We start from the raw sequence: 23,280 nt of genomic DNA, 5'->3' as shown, positions 1-23,280 counted from the left end.
TGCAGTTTTGACTTTTGTGACGTAATATTCGTCTTACAGAAGTGGTAGATTACAAAATCTTGGCTCAGTCAAAAGATGGATGCAATCAGCTTGGAAGTTTCTTCGAGATCAATCACCTTGCTTCTCCTTTGCTGCTTGGAAGTTTCTTCCCTCTAGCTCTTTAATCATCATGTTGCTTGCAAGATTACACCTATGTATAGGGAAGATGTTAGTGAAATACACAATAATATAATAAAAATTATAATAAAATTAACATTTAAATGAAATCAATTTAGATTGAAATACGGAAATATCATTCTCTTTAAGAAATTTTTTTAAACTTTTTCAAATATTTAAATTTTTTATATAATCATTATAACTTTTCTAAACTTTCAAATAAAACATAAAAGTTAATTCAACTTTTTGAAATTTAAAAATAAAAATAATATTAAAATTTGAATAATATTTTAAATTTATAATATTTTTATTTATTTTTTTCTCTTCTTTTTCAAAATCTTATAAAATATATTAATTTAAATAATTTTATTATTATTTACAGATGATATCTTCAAATCTCATTTTCCAAACGAAATGTTAGATTTAACTGATTTTTTAATCATTGTTACCGCCAAAATCTCTAATTGTAAACTACTTCTTCAGCTCTTCACATAAAAATGAGTGTATATTAATAAAAGGGAGTGCCTGATAACAAGATTAGGTGTTTAATCATGAGATGACGCGTATGAGTTTCTTGTGAAATAGAATTGATTCCAAGAAAATAATTGATTTGGTAGCGACTTTCACCCCTCTCCTCACCCCTTTCGCCTCTCTCTCTCTCTCTCTCTCATTCGAATATGAAACAATTTAAGCACTGCATTACACTGTAAAGTTTTCCATTTGTCAAGTCCTATACCCTAGTCCGATTTCTGGGGGAAAAAAAAAAAAATTCTTCATCTTTAGATGACCATGAGCTACCTAGATCCATTGCTGTACTCTGTCGCCGATGTCAAACCCATTGTCGGAACTTTTTGATATTGTTTATGAGGACCTAGATACTACTTACTTTTCACATTGATTTTTCTAGCACATTCCGATAAAAATCACAGGTTTCTTGGGTTTTGATTTTTTATGAGAACAAGAAGTTTTTCAGTCTAGTGAATCTAGATCTAGTTGATTACACTTTTGCTAGAGATCAATCCCTTGAGCTTTAGCAGGTGCTAAACTTTTGGGTTGCAACAAAGTTTTGTTCCTTGTGTGAAAGTGAATAAAAAAGGTTTTAACTTCTCTTTCCCCTCTTCTCTCTCGCTCTATGCGTGGTTGTCGATGTAGATCATTAAGAGAGAGAAGCTTCACAAGATGATACAGAGAATGGAAGTAAGAGAAAAACCCAAAGGAAGAAAATCGAACGGAGAAAACCCTTCCTCCAGGAGAATGAGACGGAAACAGGAGTACTAATCTAAAGTTGCACCCACGGTAAACAAAGTGAACTTCTTACGTGTTCCCTTTCTATTGGATGGTGTAAAATAGAAATTTACACCATCACCGATTTGAAGCTTTCCTCTTAAAAGGAATTTGGAATATAGCCTACTTCTAAAACTAAAATAAAAAAGGACGTTGCTACGTCCACGGATAAGTTTTACAGAAGATTTTTACCGATCATTTAAAATTTTTTTTTTCTTTCACTATTTTTTAAAATTATTTAGATATTTTTTAAAAATAAAAAAATTATATATTCATTTAAAAATGATTACTTAATCACTAAATAAATAAATAAATAATCGATCTAGTGTTTTCCATGAAAAAAATAAATGAAAAAAAAAAGAGGTTTTGGCATTTTACACTCGAGAACTATTACTTATTAAATTGAGGAATATTCAATTATCCTTAGATGGGTCACATGTCCTAATTTACTAACAGAGAAGTGCTAGTGTCATGGTCGCAATGAAATTTTATAAGAGTATATTAAAATATTGACATAAATTTATGTGATGCGTTATATTTATTTTATAATAAAAATATTTTTATAATCCGATGTATTCCATTAATTTACGTCAATTTATAAATTTATTTTTATTAAATTACTTTGTAGTTAAAGAATTTCTTTTACTTATAATATTTTCTTTAGATTTTTAAACAAACTTACATCCTACTCTTTTCAACAATTAATTTTGACGTGTTTGACATGCGATGCCATAAAATCTCATACACAACCCTGTTTTAAGGCTCGGTTTTTTAAGGTTTGGGTTAGATATAAAAAGTGTTTTATTTTATTTTATTAAAATAATTTTTTTAAATTTTTACGTAAAATATAATAAATAATTTATTTTTTTAAAATTTTTAAATAATAATAATAATAAATAATATTTTATTTAACTTTTATTTCAACTCAACTCACTATTTAAATGGCACTTAAATTCATTATCTTTGATCATATTAATTGGTTTAATTTATAATACACGTGTAATCGATTTGTAAAAATTTTTCATTTCATTACATCTCATATCATTTATAAACATCAATTAAATTAAAAAATTTTAAAACTAATCATTACAACCTTTTCAAACCTTAAAATAAAAATTATATTATAGAAATATTTTAATTTCTTAATATTTTTTATTCAATTTTTTATTTTTTATTTTTTAAATTTTAATAAATACTTAACTCAAATTATCTTATTATTATTCACAAATTTTCTTATAACTATTCATTAAATTCTCGTATCATTCTCGGGTAATCCTAAATGCACGAGAATTTTTACAATCAATTCCAATCCCCTTCCACCCAAAATCCTCGTATATTAGTGAAAACGAAAAGAATTATAATTTCTTTTCTTTTCTGTGCAGTCGATAAAAATAAAAGAGCGGCTGTAACAGCCCGCTAGAAATTCAATTGTAGAATTTCTATTGACTTTAGGAATCTCGTGAAGATTCTATAAGTTTTCACGAATCCATTAATCATATAGGTTTTAGTCTAACCACATAGTTAGTGTTATTATTTACTATGGTATCCGAAGTGTGTCTTTAATTATTGGAGATAATCAGAAGTGTCAAAATGTATTATGGCTTATGCCATTAGACTCGGAGGGTTATTTAAGGTCTTATGGCGCAATAACACTTTTTCATATTTTCGAACGAAACGTCTACTCAAAACTATAGATATTATTAGATAAAAATATCTTGAGCTAATTTTTGTAGATATTATTGGATAAAAATATTTTAAACTAATTTTGTGGATATTATTGGATAAAAATATTTTAAGTTAATTTTGTGGATATTATTGGGTAAAAATATCTTGAGTTGATTTTTATAGATATTATTAGGTAAGAGAGTCCTACACTCCACTCTCACTTCGGGTAAGAGAGTCCTACACTTAACTCTCACTTCGGGTAAGAGAGTCCTATACTTAACTCTCACTCCAGCCTCATCTCTTCCATATCTCATCCATAAGTATCTCCAGCCACCCCTCCCCACGAAATTATCTCATTTACACTTTCCATTAAAAGAATATCAAACACTCTCTCTCGGACAGCTTTTAGGAGTTCTATTGCACATCCATTTCGAAGCTCTTGTAAGTGTTTTATCATAAAGTCTCCTTCATATAAGTTGTTCCTTTTTTAGTCTAGTTTATGTGGATATCTTATTTGTCCAATTTGAAGATCATTTGGTCGGTCAAATATTATGTAAACTATAGAAAGGTCATTCTAGAAGATAAACTGGAGAATATGTTATAGTTTGGAGTTTTTGACCAAGCTAATGGATAGATATTGGTCCGAAATTTTTATGGAGTATTGTTAACATGTATATATGACTATTGGTTGAGGATTTTTGCATGATTAAAGGTTTTTATGAAAGATTTCTTAGATTTAAAAACTTAGAAACTGGAAAAGGAAAAACAGTTTCTGTTTTGAGAAAGTTTAACTCTTTGGTGGTCTAAACCTATTCCAATGACTTTGATAATTATATTGGAGGATCATAAGCATTTTATATATATGTTATATTATTATTTTGAAGATATTTGATATTAGTTTCAAAGATATGAAATTTTATGTAAAGAGATATTCAGATAAGCCAAAGTGTGGATGTTCTTGGCTAAATTTATGTTTTGGTTAATTTTTAACCATGTGATCTTGAATTAGAAGCTTATATATGTTTTAGGACATCTTTTTAAACCATGTGATGGTTTGATTTGAAGATCACATATTTATAAGTCATAGATCAAAAGGTTGATCAAAACAAGTTGGAAACAAAAATCAATAGAAATAGCATATGAGAATTTCGGCCCTATGGAGTTTTAATAGTTGTGATTAGTTTTAAATTTTTCTAAATTGATATTTGAATTGAGGATAAAATTTACATGAGGCATGTAAATTTTGGTGACTTTTGGAGTTAGTATGCAAAATCCTTAAGTTATGGGTAAAACGATCATTTTCCTACATGCAGAGAGTAAAATAGAAATTTTACTCTTTAAGTTAGTATTTTCTATATTTCAATTTATTAGTGATTTAGTGCTAACTTTTAGAATCACTAATTACAGTTCCTTGCGATCGCGCTTAAGGTTTTGTAAGAAACGCGGAGATCGAGGTAAGTTAGCTTTTAACTTACTAGCAGTCTACTGTGTATGTGTGCTAAGTAAAGGAACTACAGTGTATGTATGTGTGTTATCATATATGTCATGCCATCCCAAATTATCATGTAATTGTCTATTATACAGAATTTATTCTGTCATCAATTTTTATCTGTTACATAATATATTCTGTCATGTATTACTGTACCTTACAAGTACGTCATGCTAAATATGTCATCTATTACATATATGTCAAGTCATGTAATATTCACTGTTGCAAGCATGTCATGTTAAATATGTTGTCTATTATATATTATGCCATGTTAAGAAATGTTTCTATCTCAAGTTGGTCATGTATTTCAAGTTATGTTCAAGTCACGTTATGTTACGTCAGGGCTTCAGTCATTTCGTATTCCAATCACGTTTCATCTTGATTACTTATGTATGGGGTCACAGCAATTGTGACGTATACACTACGTGAGACACAGCAATTGTGACACGTAGAATACATGGGGCTACAACAACTGTGGAGTATGTATTTAAGCAGTTAAAGAATAAGTTTTCGTAGAATACATGAGGCCACAACAACTGTGGAGTATGTATTTACACGTAGAATACATGGGGCCACAACAACTGTGGAATATGTATTTTTCATGTTAAGTCAAGTTTGTGTAGAATACATGGGGCCACAACAATTGTGGAGTATGTATTTACACGTAGAATACATGGGGCCACAACAACTGTGGAGTATGTATTTACACGTAGAATACATGGAGCCACAACAACTGTGGAGTATGGATTTTTCATGTTAAATCAAGTTTCATAACAAGTTCATGATAAGTCAAGTTTCATATCACGTTCATGTTAAGTCAAGTTTCAGAACAAGTTCATGATAAGTTAAGTTTCATATCATGTTCATGTTAATTCAAGTTTCAGAGCAAGTTCATGCTAAGTCAAGTTTCAAATCAAGTTCATGTCAAGTCCAGTTCAATTCATGTTTCAATTTAAGTTATGTCAATTATGCTATGTTGTACGCCAAGTTATACTTTAATTACTTATGAATTTGATTATGCATTTATGCTTTTACTGTCATCCATGCATCATTAGCTTGTGTGGAAGTTTTTTTGTTAACTTGCTGAGATTTGTAATCAAATCTCACTTTGGTAGTCCCAACTACCATTCCCCCCGAATGGTAGATCTTGTTACAGGACCTGAAAGAGAATCAGGAGCTGATCAACTAGACACAGTTGACTAAGCGACGGTGCGACATCAATGTTAATATAGTAATTAACGTAAATTACTACTTGTACGATTGAGTTGCATCTCTAGTACTTTTTGGATCATAACCATTTTGGACTAGTGTTATGTTCTTAGTTGTTCAATGGGTTTTTATATATGAAGTATGTTTTAAGCATTTAGGATATTTTCAATTCGGTGTATAGTATTGCTAAAAAAAAAATTTATCCGCTTCGAATATTGCATATTGTTATATGCATGTTAGGAACATTGTATCTTATATGTCATAAACGAGGGCATGGAACCTTGTGTTGCATGTCTCGATGCTTCAAATGTCCGTCCGATCCCAAATGAAATTTGGGGGCGTCACAAGGTGGTATCAGAGCAATACATCTCTGGGCAATAAATCCACATGTCCTTAAGAAATGCACCAAATATTAGGCTTGAAATTTTTAGTCGTCAGTAGGCTTGAATTTCTTAAGGTATGAAAAGTAGTATGTGGTTTTAATACATATACTCGTGTGTTTTAAGAAGGAACACATGACTCATGGTAGAAAACCTCGGAATCTTAAGGGAGATAACAATCAAGAGGATCAAAATTCTCCGATGGATGAAGGATTAGCTAAGGTGGTAAGTTTGCTGACCAACGTGTTTAGACATCCACAACTACGGCAAGTGCACATATCCATTGGAGTATATGCTGTCACTCAGAGAGATGTAGATGCTGGCGCTCCAGGAACTGCAGGAGCTGGTATCGTCACTGGTATTTTACTAGGACCTATGTGTGGTTAAACATAGTTAAGGTTGATCTTATTGCAATTGATGGTAGTATTGCATTATTGTTATTTTGGAGTAGGTCAAGTCATTGGGATTGGTAAATTGTACATTGTTTGATTCAAACGAGTCATTGTTTCTATTAATTGTGGTAGTGCTTGAGAATTCAGTTTGGAAGCTGAATTGTTACCCTAGTGGTAAGAGTAACAATTTTCATTAGAAGTGTTATTGTTCATACCAATGTAGATATAGAATATCTTTTAGTAATATGAGAAATGATATGTAGGATTGATGAATGGTATTCCACATATTTGGAGAATTGTTTTAATTCTGAGAATACGATAGAAATTGTGTTTGGAAGAGTAATTTAATTAGGAGAAGCTTTAGCTTTAGTAGGATTCATTTATAATAATAGTATTACCACGCCGCCAGTAAATGATTTCTGGCAAATCACTATCTTTATGGATACATAGATCGATCTTCTTTTGAAGACTATTATATGGGGAGTAAAATCTTGGTCTTGAAGATTTATGTGAACATTAGGAACAAATCATTTAGAGTTAGAATAATTGATAACTCATGATGGATAGAAGAGTTATGACAATCATAAGAGAGAAAGTTTCAAGTTTAAGTTATTAACTGGTCAGTTATTGAAATACCACCTAGGAAGATGACTGATTGTTGCGATTATAAAAAAGTAAGTTAGTCTTAGACCAGTAGAACTCCTTGAAGTTTTTATTAACTTGAAGATTACTGAGAGTTTGGATATGTATGATTAAATGCATATTTATATGAGTCATTGGATCATGTCATATATATGAAAATCCCTGAAAGAAATAAAATGGAGCACATAAAATATCTACCAGAAGATAGAAACACAAATATGAATATTTGTAAAGTATTATTTTATTATCATAAAGTAAAATTACAGAAATTTGAGACTCTTTGCCTTAATCTTTAAACGCTCTTACTCTTCAAAAATCTGCATGCCTTTCCTATCTAAAGGAGTAGCCACTCGAAAAGAAGAGTTAAGCAAAGATTTTAAATCTCTGTTCTCTCGCTTTACTGCTTCTATCTTCATGTTAGATTCCATAAGAAGCCTCTGAAAGATAGAAATATTCTCGTGGAGTTTGTCAACCCCACCAGTCCTGGATTGCAGTCGCTGAGAATATGTGACAATGGCTGATGAGTATTGAGTACCGAGACTCACAAGCTCGTAGATAAGTTCATTATCCGACTTATTAGTCAGATCATTATTGGATTACATTATAGCACCTACGGAAGAAGTATAAACAACTGGTGAACGAGGTGCAGAATACCTCATGTTTTAGTAATGAGAAGATTGCTGAGCCATTGCAAAGTGAGTAAGCAGAAATAGATTGCAGAGTAAGAATGCAGATTAATTTCAGAAAAGTGGAGAAGATGAGATGTGAAAGAAGATGAACTGAATAATTCTTTTATGGAGAAAATTATGACGAATCATCTCTCGTGAAGCATTTCTCTACAAGAGACAAGAGCAATATAGTATCATAACTGCGGTGCCTGACAACTACTGAAGAACAAAGTAGTGTCATAGCTATGCGGCGCCTGACAGCTACAGAAGACCTATAAAAATCATGCGGATCAGAGTTGTCTGGTCTAAAACAGAGGGCCACAGATTTTGTTAAAAAAAAAAAACAAAATGAGAGAGAGAGAGGTTAACGGCTTAATTTTGATGAATTCTCTACTAATTATAGTATATATAAGAACACTTAAAGTATATCGCCTATGTTTTTCTAAAGAAGAGTTTCGGAAGATTATTTACTTGAAGTTTTTGGTTTGGAGAGTGTGTCGATACAATTTGGCCAACCTTGTGGAAAGAAGTATAATATCATTGTTGATTAAAGTAAGAGAGTTAAAAAAAAAATGGCATAATCTCAAAGGTAGATATATACGGGACAGACAGCAGGTTGGTAAGCAATACATATTCCTTAACTTGTTATTTCTTACTTACTTCGATTTCGAGGACGAAATCTTTTTTTTAGGAGGAGAGATTGTAACAGCCCGCTAGAAATTCAATTGTGGAATTTCTATTGACTTTAAGAACCTCGTGAAGATTCTATAAGTTTTCACGAATCCATTAATCATATAGGTTTTAGTCTAACCACATAGTTAGTGTTATTATTTACTATGGTATCCGAAGTGTGTTTTTGATTATTGGAGATAGTTAGAAGTGTCAAAATGTATTATGGTTTGTGCCATTAGACTCGGAGGGTTATTTAAGGTCTTATGGCGCAATAACACTTTTTCATATTTTCGGACGAAATGTTTGCTCAAAACTGTAGATATTATTGGATAAAAATATCTTGAGCTAATTTTTGTAGATATTATTGGATAAAAATATTTTAAACTAATTTTGTGGATATTATTGGATAAAAATATTTTAAGTTAATTTCGTGGATATTATTGGGTAAAAATATCTTGAGTTGATTTTTGTAGATATTATTAGGTAAGAGAGTCCTACACTCCACTCTCACTTCAGGTAAGAGAGTCCTACACTTAACTCTCACTCCAGCTTCATCTCTTCCATATCTCATCCATAAGTATCTCCAGCCACCCCTCCCCATGAAATTATCTCATTTACACTTTCCATTAAAAGAATATCAAACACTCTCTCTCGGACAGCTTTTAGGAGTTCTATTGCACACCCATTTCAAAGCTCTTGTAAGTATTTTATCATAAAGTCTCCTTCATATAAGTTGTTTCTTTTTTAGTCTAGTTTATGTAGATATCTTATTTGTCCAATTTGAAGATCATTTGGTTGGTCAAATATTATGTAAACTATAGAAAGGTCATTCTGGAAGATAAACTGGAGAATATGTTATAGTTTGGAGTTTTTGACCAAGCTAATGGATAGATATTGGTCCGAAATTTTTATGGAATATTGTTAACATGTATATATGACTATTGGTTTAGGATTTTTGCATGATTAAAGGTTTTTATGAAAGATTTCTTAGATTTAGAAACTTAAAAACTGGAAGAGGAAAAACAGTTTCTGTTTTGAGAAAGTTTAACTCTTTGGTGGTCTAAACCTATTCCAATGACTTTGATAATTTTATTGGAGGATCATAAGCATCTTATATATATGCTATATTATTATTTTGAAGATATTTGATGTTAGTTTCAAAGATATGAAATTTTATGTAAAGAGATATTCAGATAAGCCAAAGTGTGGATGTTCTTGGCTAAATTTATGTTTTGGTTAATTTTTAACCATGTGATCTTGAATTAGAAGCTTATATATGTTTTAGAACATCTTTTTAAACCATGTGATGGTTTGGTTTGAAGATCACATATTTATAAGTCATAGATCAAAAGGTTGATCAAAACAAGTTGGAAACAAAAATCAATAGAAATAGCATATGAGAATTTCGGCCCTATGGAGTTTTAATAGTTGTAATTAGTTTTAAATTTTTCTAAATTGATATTTGAATTGAGGATAAAATTTACATGAGGCATGTAAATTTTGGTGACTTTTGGAGTTAGTATGCAAAATCCTTAAGTTATGGGTAAAACGGTCATTTTCCTACATGCAGAGAGTAAAATAGAAATTTTACTCTTTAAGTTAGTATTTTCCATATTTCAATTTATTAGTGATTTAGTGCTAACTTTTAGAATCACTAATTACAGTTCCTTGCGATCGCGCTTAAGGTTTTGTAAGAAACACGGAGATCGAGGTAAGTTAGCTTTTAACTTACTAGCAGTCTACTGTGTATGTGTGCTAAGTAAAGGAACTACAGTGTATGTATGTGTGTTATCATATATGTCATGTCATGCCAAGTTATCATGTAATTGTCTATTATACAGAATTTATTCTGTCATCAATTTTTATCTGTTACATAATATATTATGTCATGTATTACTGTACCTTACAAGTACGTCATGCTAAGTATGCCATCTATTACATATATGTCAAGTCATGTAATATTCACTGTTGCAAGTATGTCATGTTAAATATGTTGTCTATTATATGTTATGTCATGTTACGAAATGTTTCTATCTTAAGTTAGTCATGTATTTCAAGTTATGTTCAAGTCACGTTATGTTACGTCAGGGCTTTAGTCATTTCGTATTCCAGTCACGTTTCATGTTGATTACTTATGTATGGGGTCACAGCAATTGTGACGTATACACTACGTGAGACACAGCAATTGTGACACGTAGAATACATGGGGCCACAACAACTGTGGAGTATGTATTTAAGCAGTTAAAGAATAAGTTTTCGTATAATATATGAGGCCACAACAACTGTGGAGTATATATTTACACGTAGAATACGTGGGGCCACAACAACTGTGGAGTATGTATTTTTCATGTTAAGTCAAGTTTGTATAGAATACATGGGGCCACAACAACTGTGGAGTATGTATTTACACGTAGAATACATGGGGCCACAACAACTGTGGAGTATGTATTTTACATGTTAAGTCAAGTTTCGAAACAAGTTCATGATAAGTCAAATTTCATATCACGTTCATGTTAAGTCAAGTTTCAGAACAAGTTCATGATAAGTTAAGTTTCATATCATGTTCATGTTAATTCAAGTTTCAGAGCAAGTTCATGCTAAGTCAAGTTTCAGATCAAGTTCATGTCAAGTCAAGTTCAATTCATGTTTCAATTTAAGTTATGTCAATTATGCTATGTTGTACGCCAAGTTATACTTTAATTACTTATGAATTTGATTATGCATTTATACTTTTACTGTCATTCATGCATCATTAGTTTGTGTATAAGTTTTTTTGTTAACTTACTGAGATTTGTAATCAAATCTCACTTTGGTAGTCCCAACTACCATTCCCCAAATGGTAGATCTTGTTACAGGACCTGAAGGAGAATCAGGAGCTGATCAACTAGACACAGTTGACTAAGCGACGGTGCGACATCAATGTTAATATAGTAATTAACGTAAATTACTACTTGTACGATTGAGTTGCATCTTTAGTACTTTTTGGATCATAACTATTTTGGACTAGTGTTATGTTCTTAGTTGTTCAATGTGTTTTTATGTATGAAGTATGTTTTAAGCATTTGAGATATTTTCAATTTGGTGTATAGTATTGCTAAAGAAAAAATTTATCCGCTGCGAATATTGCATATTGTTAGATGCATGTTAGGAACATTGCATCTTATATGTCATGAACGGGGGCATGTAACCTTGTGTTGCATGTCTCGACGCTTCAAATGTCCGTCCGATCCCAAACGGAATTTGGAGGCGTCACAACGGCTCTCATGACCACTAGTCAATTTTTTTTTTATATTGTTTTAATAGAACTGCTACATACTCCCGAGGAATAACCCTGCCGCGGCCCCGGGGCTGACGTGCCAATTAAAATATTAATAAAAAAAATAATAATTAAAGAAAAAAAAACTGGAAGTTTCTCAACTTCTCACTGCATCTATCTCTCCAGCCATACGATTTTTCTGCTCCTCATCTCCTCAAGCGATTTTCGTGCATATGAGAAAGGGGATCACTCAGATTCATTTATTTGCCTACACTTTCTTGAGAAATAAACATATATTTTCCAAACTTTTCAATTCTTTTCTGATGGAGTATACATTCGTTTCCCCACTGTTTCTCACATATTTGATTGTCACTCGATATTTCCTTACGGCCATGTCCAGTGAGCTCTGCAAAAGCATCAATTTTGATGAGGACGTTGCAGACATCATGTCCTAATGTTTTTTTCTTTTTGGGTCTCATTTTTTTTCTTTCTGTTTGTCATTAAACCCAAGCTTACGTTCTCCCTTCTATTTGACTGCTTTTATTTCATCCATTTGTTTCCGATCTAATTTTCAACAAATGAAGCAATCAAAGTAATAGATAATCAACAAAACTCAGTAACGTTAATCACTTTTTTGCCAAACCACAACTATTTTTTTCCAACCACATGCACACGGAGACACCACACGAAGCCGATGAACGCACGAGATCTACCAGTTGTTGTCTCAAAATCTCATATTTGTAGGATATGCGTGATTTTCCTCTATTTTCTCAGCAACCAAACATACTGTTATGGACCATTGCAAACTATAGCGTGATTTTTTTCTGTTTTCTCGGCAACCAAATAGGCTATTACAAACTATTTTCAGATTTTTCTCTGTTTTCTCGGCAACCAAACAGATTTTCCTTTGCTTTCCTCTGTTTTTCTCAAGGTTTTTTTGTCAGGCTTCGAGCTTGTCTTTGAGCTTGATGGGATGAGAATGCAGTGGAAATTCGAAGGGAATGAGAGGTTACAGAGGTAAAGAAGGAGAGGGAAAGAAATAAAGAGAAAAGAAAAGGCAGAGGAACTCGAGGGAGGCAGATGATAGAAGAGAGAGATGAGGGAAGACGGGGATGATGCCAACATTGAATGCGAGAGAGGAGAGAGATTTAGCCAAAATCAAAACGACACCGTTTTGATTATTATGCCACGTAGGCCACGAGGCCGCGGCGGGGTTACTCCCCGGGGGCATACAGACTTTTCCTTGTTTTAATAGATTTAAATATTTTTAAAAAATAAAATTAATATATTAATATATTTAAAATCATTTATTTAATTATTAAGTAAATTTTTTTTTTTTTGCTTTAAATGAGCGGTCAACTACAGCGATCAAGTGAGACGGTGAGACGGCATACAAATGTTTCTGAAAACAAAATAAAAAGGACGCTGCTACGTCCACAGAAAAACGCCACCGAAGGTGGCCACCGAAAAGGCAAAACAATTTTTTTTTTTTGTTTTTCATTTTTTATATGTATTTTTTTAATATATTTAAATATTTTTTAAAAATAAATAAAAATCACAACATCATTTAAAAACACTTCCTTAATCACTAAGTTAAAAAATATATATTAAAAAAATTAAAAAGTACAATCGGTGGCCACATTCGGTGGCCACCTTCTGTGGATAAAGCATTATCCAAATAAAAATCCATGAGACGTATTGCAGACTTTTTCCTAATGGAACGATCCAAATACCGGATGGGTCCGGTGTAAATTGGTGGGTCTGACCCAAGCACGCAAACCAACAAACAACGCATCCATTGTCGTTGACGACTCCCCAAAATTCCATTTCAAAACCTTTTGAGATCTCATCTCATCTCTTGAAGTAACCCTACACAGTGTTTGTACCCCTCCCCGAACCAGAAACCTTAAAAAACAATGCTCCAGTTCCTTCTAACCTACAAGAACCCAATCCTCCACACCTCTCTCTCCCTTTCCCTCACTTTCCTCCTCTCCTTCTTCAAGATCCCCTCCCTTTTCCTCCATGGCCTCCACACCTACATCCAACCCGAAAACCTCCACCAAGACGCCAGCCGCGCCGCCATTAGACGACCCGAGAGCACCAATCCAAGCTCCACTCTCCAGGGCTACCAGCACTTGTCTTCCAAACCCAACATTGAACCCCGGAAGAGGAACAAGTCCAAGGAAAAGTCCGAATTCGATGAGAATAACGCCCAGATCTTCCGGATAACGCTCGACCACAGTCGCATTCAATCCCGGCTCTATTTCCACGAGTATCGCAGAGTTTTTACTCTCTCATTTGTGGCTCTTTCTTCTTTACTGCTTCAATTTTACTTGGGGGTTTCTGAGAGCTCTGGATCCTTTATAAACGGGACTTTTGTTCCCCTTCTGTTTGGATTTATCCTTCTTTGCAATCTAGTTTTATTGCTTGCTAAGGTTTCGTTCGAGAAATCTGCGTCGAGGAAGTCGGAGAAGCAACTGAGTGTGCTTCTTGGGGTTTTGGGGTTTACGCTGGGGCTATTGATTTGCTTTGAGATTGTTCCTTGGGTTTTGGATTTCCGTTTTGAATCAATTAATGGGGTTTTGAGGGTTTTTCTTGCTGTTTTAATGGGCTTCATCGCTGGTTTTCTGCTTATGCCGGCATTAAAAATTGCAAGGTCTTTTTGGCTTGGAACTGATCAGCTTCGAAGCAATTTATCGATGATTCATTGTGGATGGTTTTCTAGAATGATTCTTTATGCGAATACAACGTTGAGTATGCTCACGGCATTGCTTTGGATTAATCCATTCGTTGAGATTCTTGTTAATAAGAACATTGATAATGCTAAAGGAGCGCGTTTAGCTAGTGAAATTGGGGATGCTGAGAGGTTGGTTGGCAATGTGGGCATGTCCCTTTCCGATTTTAACAAGCTCAGGGTTTGGTGCTTGTTGCTTTTGGGTTTATTGCAAGTTGTGGCTTTAAGACCGAACTTGCAAATGTATCTGAATGAAGCATTGTTGTCTTGGTACCAACGGTTGCACGCCAGCAAGATTCCGGATTTGGACTTTAGCAGGGCGAAGGTCTTTTTGCACAACCACTACTTATGTCTTGTAGTTTTGCAGTTTCTTGCACCTCCGATTCTTGTGCTTCTCTTTGTTGGCTTATCTCAGATTGATGGTAACTCCTTTTTGAGTTCCCAATCGATATGTAGTCTACAGCCATGTTCTTCTTTTGTTAAGGAAGTGGCGTTGTTTTTGGCTTGGTGGGTTGTCTTTGTTTGGGCTGTTTTCAGTTCAGGAAGCCTTGTATTGTATCGTCGTGGCATTTTGTATATGTCTTGATGACTGATTTTTGGTTTTGGCCTCCTACCCCTGTTGGATTTTTGGGTGAAGAGTGTCATGCTTGCAATGCGATTTTTCAGAACGGTGATGTTCACAATTCGCCAAACCACAATATTATTTCGGTACTGTATTTTTCACCCCATCTGTCCAGATAGGTATGCATTTTATATTTATAGTGACTAAAGTGACTTGAAACGTTTCTGCAGTTAATTTAACTTCCTTGATTTCATCATTTACTAAAGTGTCAGTGGTTTAGTCAAGACAAGCTATAGGCATAATCAAGCACAAAAGCGAGTCTTTCCCCTTTCATTTTCTGTTCTTCAACTGGAGAAGTATGGCATCTAATGGGAGCAACAAAGCCTTATCATCAGATTAAGCAAGCGTATGGTCTATTTCCCCATTGGATTCAGGTCTTGTCTAAATGTCATATTCATATTGACATCGTACGCTGCAATATTAAATGTAAATCTTATGTTATCATTGTCCTTATGATATACTTTCATGCAAGACTATGCAGAGTCTAAAACATGACTGCTTCTCTTAGGTGTATGATTAATCACATTTTGAATCCACACTGTTAAGCAAATGTTGGTCCCTCCGTATCCGTTTCTTATATGGCACATGAAAATTCATCTTCACAATATTCTAATCATCACATTTTGGCGTTATTAGCATTCTACGATTGTCAAATGCAAATTAGATACTTGCATACATATTCTCGTTTTCTGCATCTTCTTGATTTGTTCCTCCCCCCTTCAGTCAATTTGTTTTATGGGAATGGAATGTTTTATGCATAAGATAAATTGCTCATGGTTTTGTGTCTATATAATACTTTTTGCTACAATAAAGATAACGACTGCGTGTATGTACAAACAAAGACCAACTTGATTCTCTAGGCCTGTCCAATTTTCTCTCCCTTCCTAGCTAACTCCGATCTTAGCTGAGAATTCAGATAACTTCTTTTAGTTACGTGATATTTAATGTATTCTATTTTTCTTATGATCATCCTCAGGGTTTAAAATACAGAGAGAACTTGTTTTGTGTTAATATAGATGCCTATTTCATAACCCCTTTTAAGAAGCTGATATGTAACTGTACATTTTTCTGTTTGTTGCTGTTATCTATTTTTAGAGATATTCTCTATTAAAATCATTTTGATTATATCAATAAAATGCAGTGCATTCTCTTACAATAGTGGTATTATCAGTGCGTTTTTTGTTGGGGCATCGCCATTGTTGTGAAAACTATTACATAGATATTTTTATTTGAGATTCATGGACTTAACATGCTGCTTGCATCTCAGACGCTCATTCAAATATATGTGCGCTCGGCCTCTATACATAGGACCAATCACCATTTGCTGCTTTCAAGTGAATTGTGACGTAATCTTAGTAGGATTGGCACTCTTGTGGTGCATAATGATTAGAAGGTTCTTGCTTTTAGATGAGTCATATGGTTATTTTCTTTTGGCTGGGTATCAACATATTGGAAAGTATATGTACTTCTGGTTTAGAATTTGTACCCGTTGCTTCAACCTGAAGGTAACCTACTCGTGTTCAGGTTGGATCTAGGTTGATCAGGTGAAGCTTAATCTGACTTTTTTCCTGTGATAATACAATAGGGTTAGCTCGTGTCGGCCGATCCTCCAAAAAAAAAAAAAAAAACTCTTGGTGCTAAAATATAAGGGTGGCACTACAGCACCGAGTAATCCTCCAGATAAGTGCACTCTCATTTTTTTATGTATTTTTTTAATCCACTTAAACAATTTTTTTAAGGAAAAAAATCACATCATCAAAAAACAATTCTTTAATCATTAAGAAAAATAAAATAAAAAATAAAAACTATCTAGACCCATGTTGGGACCCATTATCGAGATCCCTAGAATTTTCCAAAATATAATCTGTTGTTTCCCACCCTTCTACTTTCATTGAGCAGCTTTTCGTGCTAATAAGCTTTCTGAAACGAGGGGATGGGCCTCCTGCGATTTTTATTTTGTTTGATTGTGGAGGAGAGGTTGGAACTTGAATCTATCTATTACAATGGGGGAAATCCTTAAGACCGGTCGGGCTGTTTATACTCAAATAACAGCCCGTCAATCATCTTATGCCACGTAGGACTTCCACCGAGTAACTCGTGGACCAGCATCTGATGGAAGCCCCCTGCCCTCATTTGTAACTAAGGCTGGTCTCCTCGTTCACCCTGAAGCCCTTCTCCCGAACGTGGAAGTCCCCTCCCCTCGTTCACGTTGAAGCCCTAAGCTTCTCCCGAACGCGGTTGAGTCCCCTGCCCTCCCTCACGCTGAAGCCCTAACCTAACGCGATTCCCGAACGTGGTTGAGTCCCCTGCCCTAACGTGATCTCAGCTTGTGATTTCTCCAATATTTATCTTCGATCTCAGCCTGTGAAACCACGAAGCAATCCCTCACGTTGGCACGACCGGACCGATTAACAGCCTGCCATCGCTCGCCATTTCAGATCGATTTCTCAGCCCTCGTGATTCGGAAGATTTTCGGTGATGTTATTTACTTAAATGATTTTAACTTCATATTCATAGCAATGATTTTCTATTCTTTTGGTTTCAAACAAAATACATACTGAAAATATTGGATTTGTTTGATGGTATTCATGGCAATGAAATATATCTCGCCCAAGTTTGAGTGGATTTGTTTGATGGTATTGGTAGGAAATCTACATTCTACATTCTAAATAACTGGATTTGTTTGTTGTAATTAAGGGTAAAAGTAACTAGTACATATATAGGTTTTGTTTGATGTCCATCTGCTTGCCAACTGTTTGTGTATATGACTAAAAGAGGTTGGATTTGTCCACATTCAGTTACAAATAAAAATGCTAGCAGATACATAATCTGTGACCCTAAAAATGTTCTAAAGAGCAGAAGGTTGGGCTTTAGAAATCATTCTTTGTGCTAAAGGTAAGCTTGTCATGAATGCTTTTCCATTGATTCTGATTGTATGATGCAATCCTTTAGTTGAGCAGATTCTGTTTGAGGACTTGATGTGCATGTTTTTCCAGATAGGATTGTTCACTGGAGTTTTCTTGTCTGCAATTCTTGGTGTATCTTTTGGTTCTTTGGCCACCTTGTTCACCAAGTATTCCTGAAGTCTTAGGAATTGTTAAAACTGGGGTATTGGTACGTAACCACACTTATGTTTTAAAATTTGTTCAAAATACTTTTTTAGCTTTGAAAGTTGATGCAACTACCAGTGCCCTTTTGATATTTCTAATGATTTTATCTAAAACTTGTCACAGTTTGTCAGTGCTAGTCAACCTTTGAGAAATCACTTGCTTGCCTGACAACTTAGAAGGCCTCCCTAAACCCTAAACCCCCTAAACCCCATAAACCCCTAAACCCATAAACCCCTAAACCCCAAACCCCAAACCCCATAAACCCCATAAACCCCTAAACCCCTAACCTCTAAACCCTAAACCCCATAAACCCCTAACCCCCAAACCCCCAAACCCCTAACCCCATAAACCCCTAAACCCCGAACCCCAAACCCCAAACCCCATAAACCCCTAAACCCCTAACCCCTAAACCCTAAACCCTAAACCCTAAAACCCTAAAACCCTAAACCCTAAACCGAAAACCCTAAACCCTAAACCCTAAAACCCTAAAACCCTAAAACCCTAAACCCTAAACCGAAAACTCTAAACCCTAAGCCCTAAGCCCTAAACCCTAAACCCTAAACCCATGTGATTCTTTTAGTTCTTTTATTTCTTTTAGTTCTTTTGACTAAATTTAGTTCATGTAGTTCTTTTAGTTCTTTTTACTAACTTAGAATTCCTCTTAATTATTGTCTAATATATGCTGATCTGATTATGTCCTTTTTAGCAAATGAGTTCTGCTTCTCATTCTTGCACAAGTTTGGAGAGACCACTTTGTTATTGTGGCTGCCAAGCAAAGTTACGGATTTCTAGAAAAGCAAATACTTTTGGTAGAAGATTTTTCAATTGTCCAAACTATAAGATGAATAAACAATGTGGTTTTTTTGAGTGGATTGATCTTCAAAGTTAGCAAAACAATTGCTGTAAGATGACATTGGAGTTAGCTGAACGGAAGCACGAGAGGGTACTTCATGAGCGTCTACGCATCGAAGAATCCAAATTTAAAGCATTGGAGAAGAAATACATGAGAGTGTTAAAAGTATTAATCTTGACATGGTTTTTTTTAATAATAGCTTGTAGTGTACTTTTTATGAATCCGCTAAATTATAGTGTATCTCGGCCACTGCTACGACTCATGTAAGCCGTTGTAGTAAATGTAGTAAATGTCTCTTATGTAATGAGAACATCCTATGATATATGATGCTTTTGAAATTTCCGGACCTTATTCTGAGATCAATTGTAGAATGAATTTGGAATGTATTTTGACTTTGGTATAGTTTTTTTTTTTTTTTTTTTTCCGTTGTCCAAAACATGCTATAAAGGGCTATCATTTGGAAGGCATAATTGAAGAAATTATGAAAAAAGGTAAAAACCTTCTATCAAAATCCCATTACAATAATTTCAAACAAAAATCTTCAAACAAAAATCCGAAAACCAATAAAGTGCCACAAAATCTTCACATGGGAAGCCATCAATCATTCTAAATGTATCGATGTGTTGTCAGTTGCTTGCCCAAAATACCTACATAAACAACAACAAAACATAAACAAAACTAATTTCATATCATGATAATAAATTGATAAAATACAACTAAACAGGAATATACCTCACTGAAGGACAATTATTTTTAACATGTCTCTCATTCTTGCAAATGCTACAACGTCTTTTCTTTGTTGTCTGTGTTTCTTTTGGGTTTTTCGATCTTAACGATTTTGGCCGTCCTTTTGTTGGCACCCTTGGAGGATCTTGGACTGTTTGTGAAAAATTCGATACAACTTGACTTCTTTCGTTTTGGATAATATTGGTTGACTCCCCTCTTTGAGAGCATGCTACATGATCTTCCATTGCAAGTAACTCTTTATGAACCTTCTCCAATGCAAGACATAGATGATTGTGTTTTTCAGCTGACTGTGAGCCAAGTTCAACAATGTCATAAAGTTGAATCATCAACTTGCTTTTTCTCATCATAGGATCATCTTGTCCTACCTGAACTTGCCCTTCCATTAATGGTATGTCAGGAATGGGTCGAGCCTTAGCATTAATAGTCCATCTTTCTTTCACCCAATGCTGTGGCAATTTATCTAACATCGATTTCTTGCCAAAAACACACAAGATATGCCGACAAAGAAGCCCCATAAACTCCCACAGATGGCATGTACATGTTGTCTGTTCTTCACCATTCTCCAATGTCACATGATAAAGTGGTTTCTCTTGACCACTTATTACCACTCCATATGTCTTTCTTTCACCCTCTTTGGATAATTTTGTAACTTTGTACCGTAAACTATTGAACAGTTCATCTTGGAAGATCATGAAAGACTTTCTTGTATAAACCATTGACGCCTCCTCTTCAATTTTAAGAGGTGTCTTCAATATAGCCCGCGTAGATCTTGTCCGCACATCCTTCTCTTTTTCTTTAAAGTAACGTGCATCTATTGCCTTTTCATACTGATACACAAAGTCACTTACCATAGTGCTTGAACGAACGTAATCTTTGAAAAATTTGTTCATGCTTTCGCTCCTTTGAGTTGTTGACATGCCAGCACAAAATGTCGAACGCAAGTAAGTCGAAACCCATTTATCCCGTCGGCTATAAAGATTCTGCAACCAATTATTTTCTTCTAGTTCATACTTCTCTAATATACAGCCTCATTCTTGCTCGAACTCATCAGTTGTAATTGTCTCATGGATGCAATGACGGAAATCTTTGCCAAAGTCCGGGAATTTGTTATAAACATGGGCCAAGTGTTCAGGAAACTTTTGTAAAATATGCCACAAACATAACCTATGAGTTGTATTCGGGAGTACCTCTGCAATTGCCTTCGCCATTGCCTTGTCATCGTTGGTAATAATAGTTGCAGGAGCTTTACCAAGCATTGCCTCTTGCCATGTCCTCAATAACGATGTATATGATTCAGCTGTTTCATTAACCAATAACGCACAACCAAACATTATGGTCTGATGATGATGGTTAACTCCAGAAAATGGCACAAATGGCATCTTATACACATTGGTCAGGTATGTGGCATCAAATGTAACAACATCTCCAAAATACTGATATGCAGCTCTTGATCGCGCATCAGCCCAAAAACAACTTCCCATACACCCATCCTTATCAACTTGCATGGAGTACACAAACCCAGGTTCTGTGAGTTGTCGCTCAAGAAAATAAGAATATAACCTTTGTGCATCCCCCTCTTCAAATACTTTTCTCCTCTTGTTTCCTAAGTAGTTTTCAACATCCTTACCAATACAGCCAACATTGAAGTCACCACCTGATTCTTTACTCAACACTGACATAATCTTTCTTGTCGGTACATCGGACTCATTCAAAGTCATGATAAGTTTTTTTTGGACTTTAGTAACCTTTCTATTTCCGCAGAGCAAACTAGCACTCCTTGGTGTAAGTAGAATGTGGTTATGTCCAACCACAAACTTGTTCACCATCCACTTTTCACCATCTTTTTTTACTCCCATAATTACTTTACATCCAATCTTTGTCTCAGCAATCTCAGGAACTGTTCTTTCTTTTTCTTTTCGACTTACCCGTCGAAATCCTTCCCTTGTGCAAACATAGTCTACTACACAAAGTTTTTTGTCATCTTTCGACAATCGAGTATGATTTGTCCGAATTGCAAAACCTTTCCGTCTTGCATAAGCTTTGTAAAATGATTGGGCGTCTTCCACATCGTCAAATATCCTACCAATAAATGGCTCCAAAGCCCCACTACTCGAATCTTCCACATTCACTTGTTCTTGAAGATTGACTCCTTCTTCAACATTCAACCCATCTTCGACATTCACACAATCTTCAAGAGTCACATTACGCTCATCATCCACCCCATCTTCAGCATTGACATCAAATTGTGCATCTACACTATCATCATCGACTTCATCACTATTAACCAAATAACTTTGTTCCTTTCATAAAAAAAAAAAACCACATCGTAAATTCAATAGTTATTAAAAAACAACCACAACCAAATTATAAATCTATCTAACATGGCTCAACACCACCATGTTTGAGAAAAAAATTAAAATCCTCAAAAAGAGTGGAATGTAATATATGATCTAATGACTAACAAAAAGTTGAATAAATTTTTCTGATAAATAATTATGAAGATATATGCACATGATTGTTGCTTATATAACATATGGCTTTAGAATTGATATTCCCTAGTGGTTTTCCAGCTACTTATCACAACGTCATTAATTTGTTGGTATTATAAATAGGAACCCACAATGGTTGGAATATCATTGGCCAATGAAAAAGGGCAAAACAAAAAGCAAATCAAGATTCAAAAAAAAAAAAAAAAAAAGAATCCAAATTTAGAAACTTCGAGTACGGCTAGAATGGGTCATACAGAATGGGTCATACATAACAACTTCCCATGTCTACTTGTTTCAAATTCTTTCTTTTAAGAGGCGCAGGATGTTTCCTTTCCATCTACTAACCAATTTGTCCATGTTGCCAGAGTTGAGTGGTAGTATGCTTTAGTTTTTTTTTTTTTTTTATCTAACATTACAGACATGATGCCTTTTTTTTGGGTGATAAGGGATCAATCAATACATGGCTAAATTGTTCTTCATCTTCCAAGTTTGATGATGTGCTTAAGCCATGCGAAGATCCAGATTTAGTAAGAGCTTTATTGTAACAGCCCGTTAGAAATTCAATTGTGAAATTTCTATTAACTTTAGGAACCTCGTAAAAACCTCATAAGTTTTCACGAATCCATTAATCGTATAGGTTTTTGTTTAAGTATATAGTTAGTGTTATTATTTACTATGATATCATAAGTGTATTTTTGATTATTGGAGATAGTTAGAAGTGTCAAAATGTATTATGGCTTGTGCCATTAGACTCGGAGGATTATTTAAAGTCTTATGGCGCAATAACATTTTTTCATATTTTCGGACAAAACGTCTGTTCAAAACTGTAGATATTATTGGATAAAAAGAAATATCTTGAGGTAATTTTCGTGAATATTATTGGATAAAAATATTTTGAGTTGATAGATATTA

The 23,280-nt window shown here is 34.2% G+C and overlaps 3 protein-coding genes across 3 annotated transcripts; 1 reads left to right on the top strand and 2 right to left on the bottom strand.

The window, feature by feature from the left end:
* Nucleotides 1-13,569: 13,569 nt before the first annotated feature.
* On the top strand, nt 13,570-15,270 carry LOC122303217. Its single transcript, XM_043114866.1, has one exon. It carries the CDS (start codon nt 13,730-13,732, stop codon nt 15,131-15,133), a length of 1,404 nt encoding a protein of 467 aa, XP_042970800.1. The 5' UTR covers nt 13,570-13,729; the 3' UTR covers nt 15,134-15,270.
* Nucleotides 15,271-19,733: 4,463 nt separating this feature from the next.
* LOC122304467 (protein FAR1-RELATED SEQUENCE 9-like) lies at nt 19,734-20,730 on the bottom strand. The gene is made up of 2 exons (XM_043116741.1): nt 19,865-20,730; nt 19,734-19,779 (listed from the first exon to the last, which is right to left on the bottom strand). Exons 1-2 carry the CDS (start codon nt 20,728-20,730, stop codon nt 19,734-19,736), a joined length of 912 nt encoding a protein of 303 aa, XP_042972675.1.
* A 177-nt stretch (nt 20,731-20,907) lies between these two features.
* LOC122304466 (protein FAR1-RELATED SEQUENCE 5-like) lies at nt 20,908-22,725 on the bottom strand. Its single transcript, XM_043116739.1, has 2 exons — nt 22,714-22,725; nt 20,908-22,179 (listed from the first exon to the last, which is right to left on the bottom strand). Exons 1-2 carry the CDS (start codon nt 22,723-22,725, stop codon nt 20,908-20,910), a joined length of 1,284 nt encoding a protein of 427 aa, XP_042972673.1.
* Nucleotides 22,726-23,280: the final 555 nt, after the last annotated feature.

This window comes from Carya illinoinensis, chromosome 3 (genome assembly GCF_018687715.1).
Source record: "Carya illinoinensis cultivar Pawnee chromosome 3, C.illinoinensisPawnee_v1, whole genome shotgun sequence".
Lineage (NCBI taxonomy): Eukaryota > Viridiplantae > Streptophyta > Magnoliopsida > Fagales > Juglandaceae > Carya > Carya illinoinensis.
This window is presented reverse-complemented; position numbering and strand designations above follow the sequence as displayed.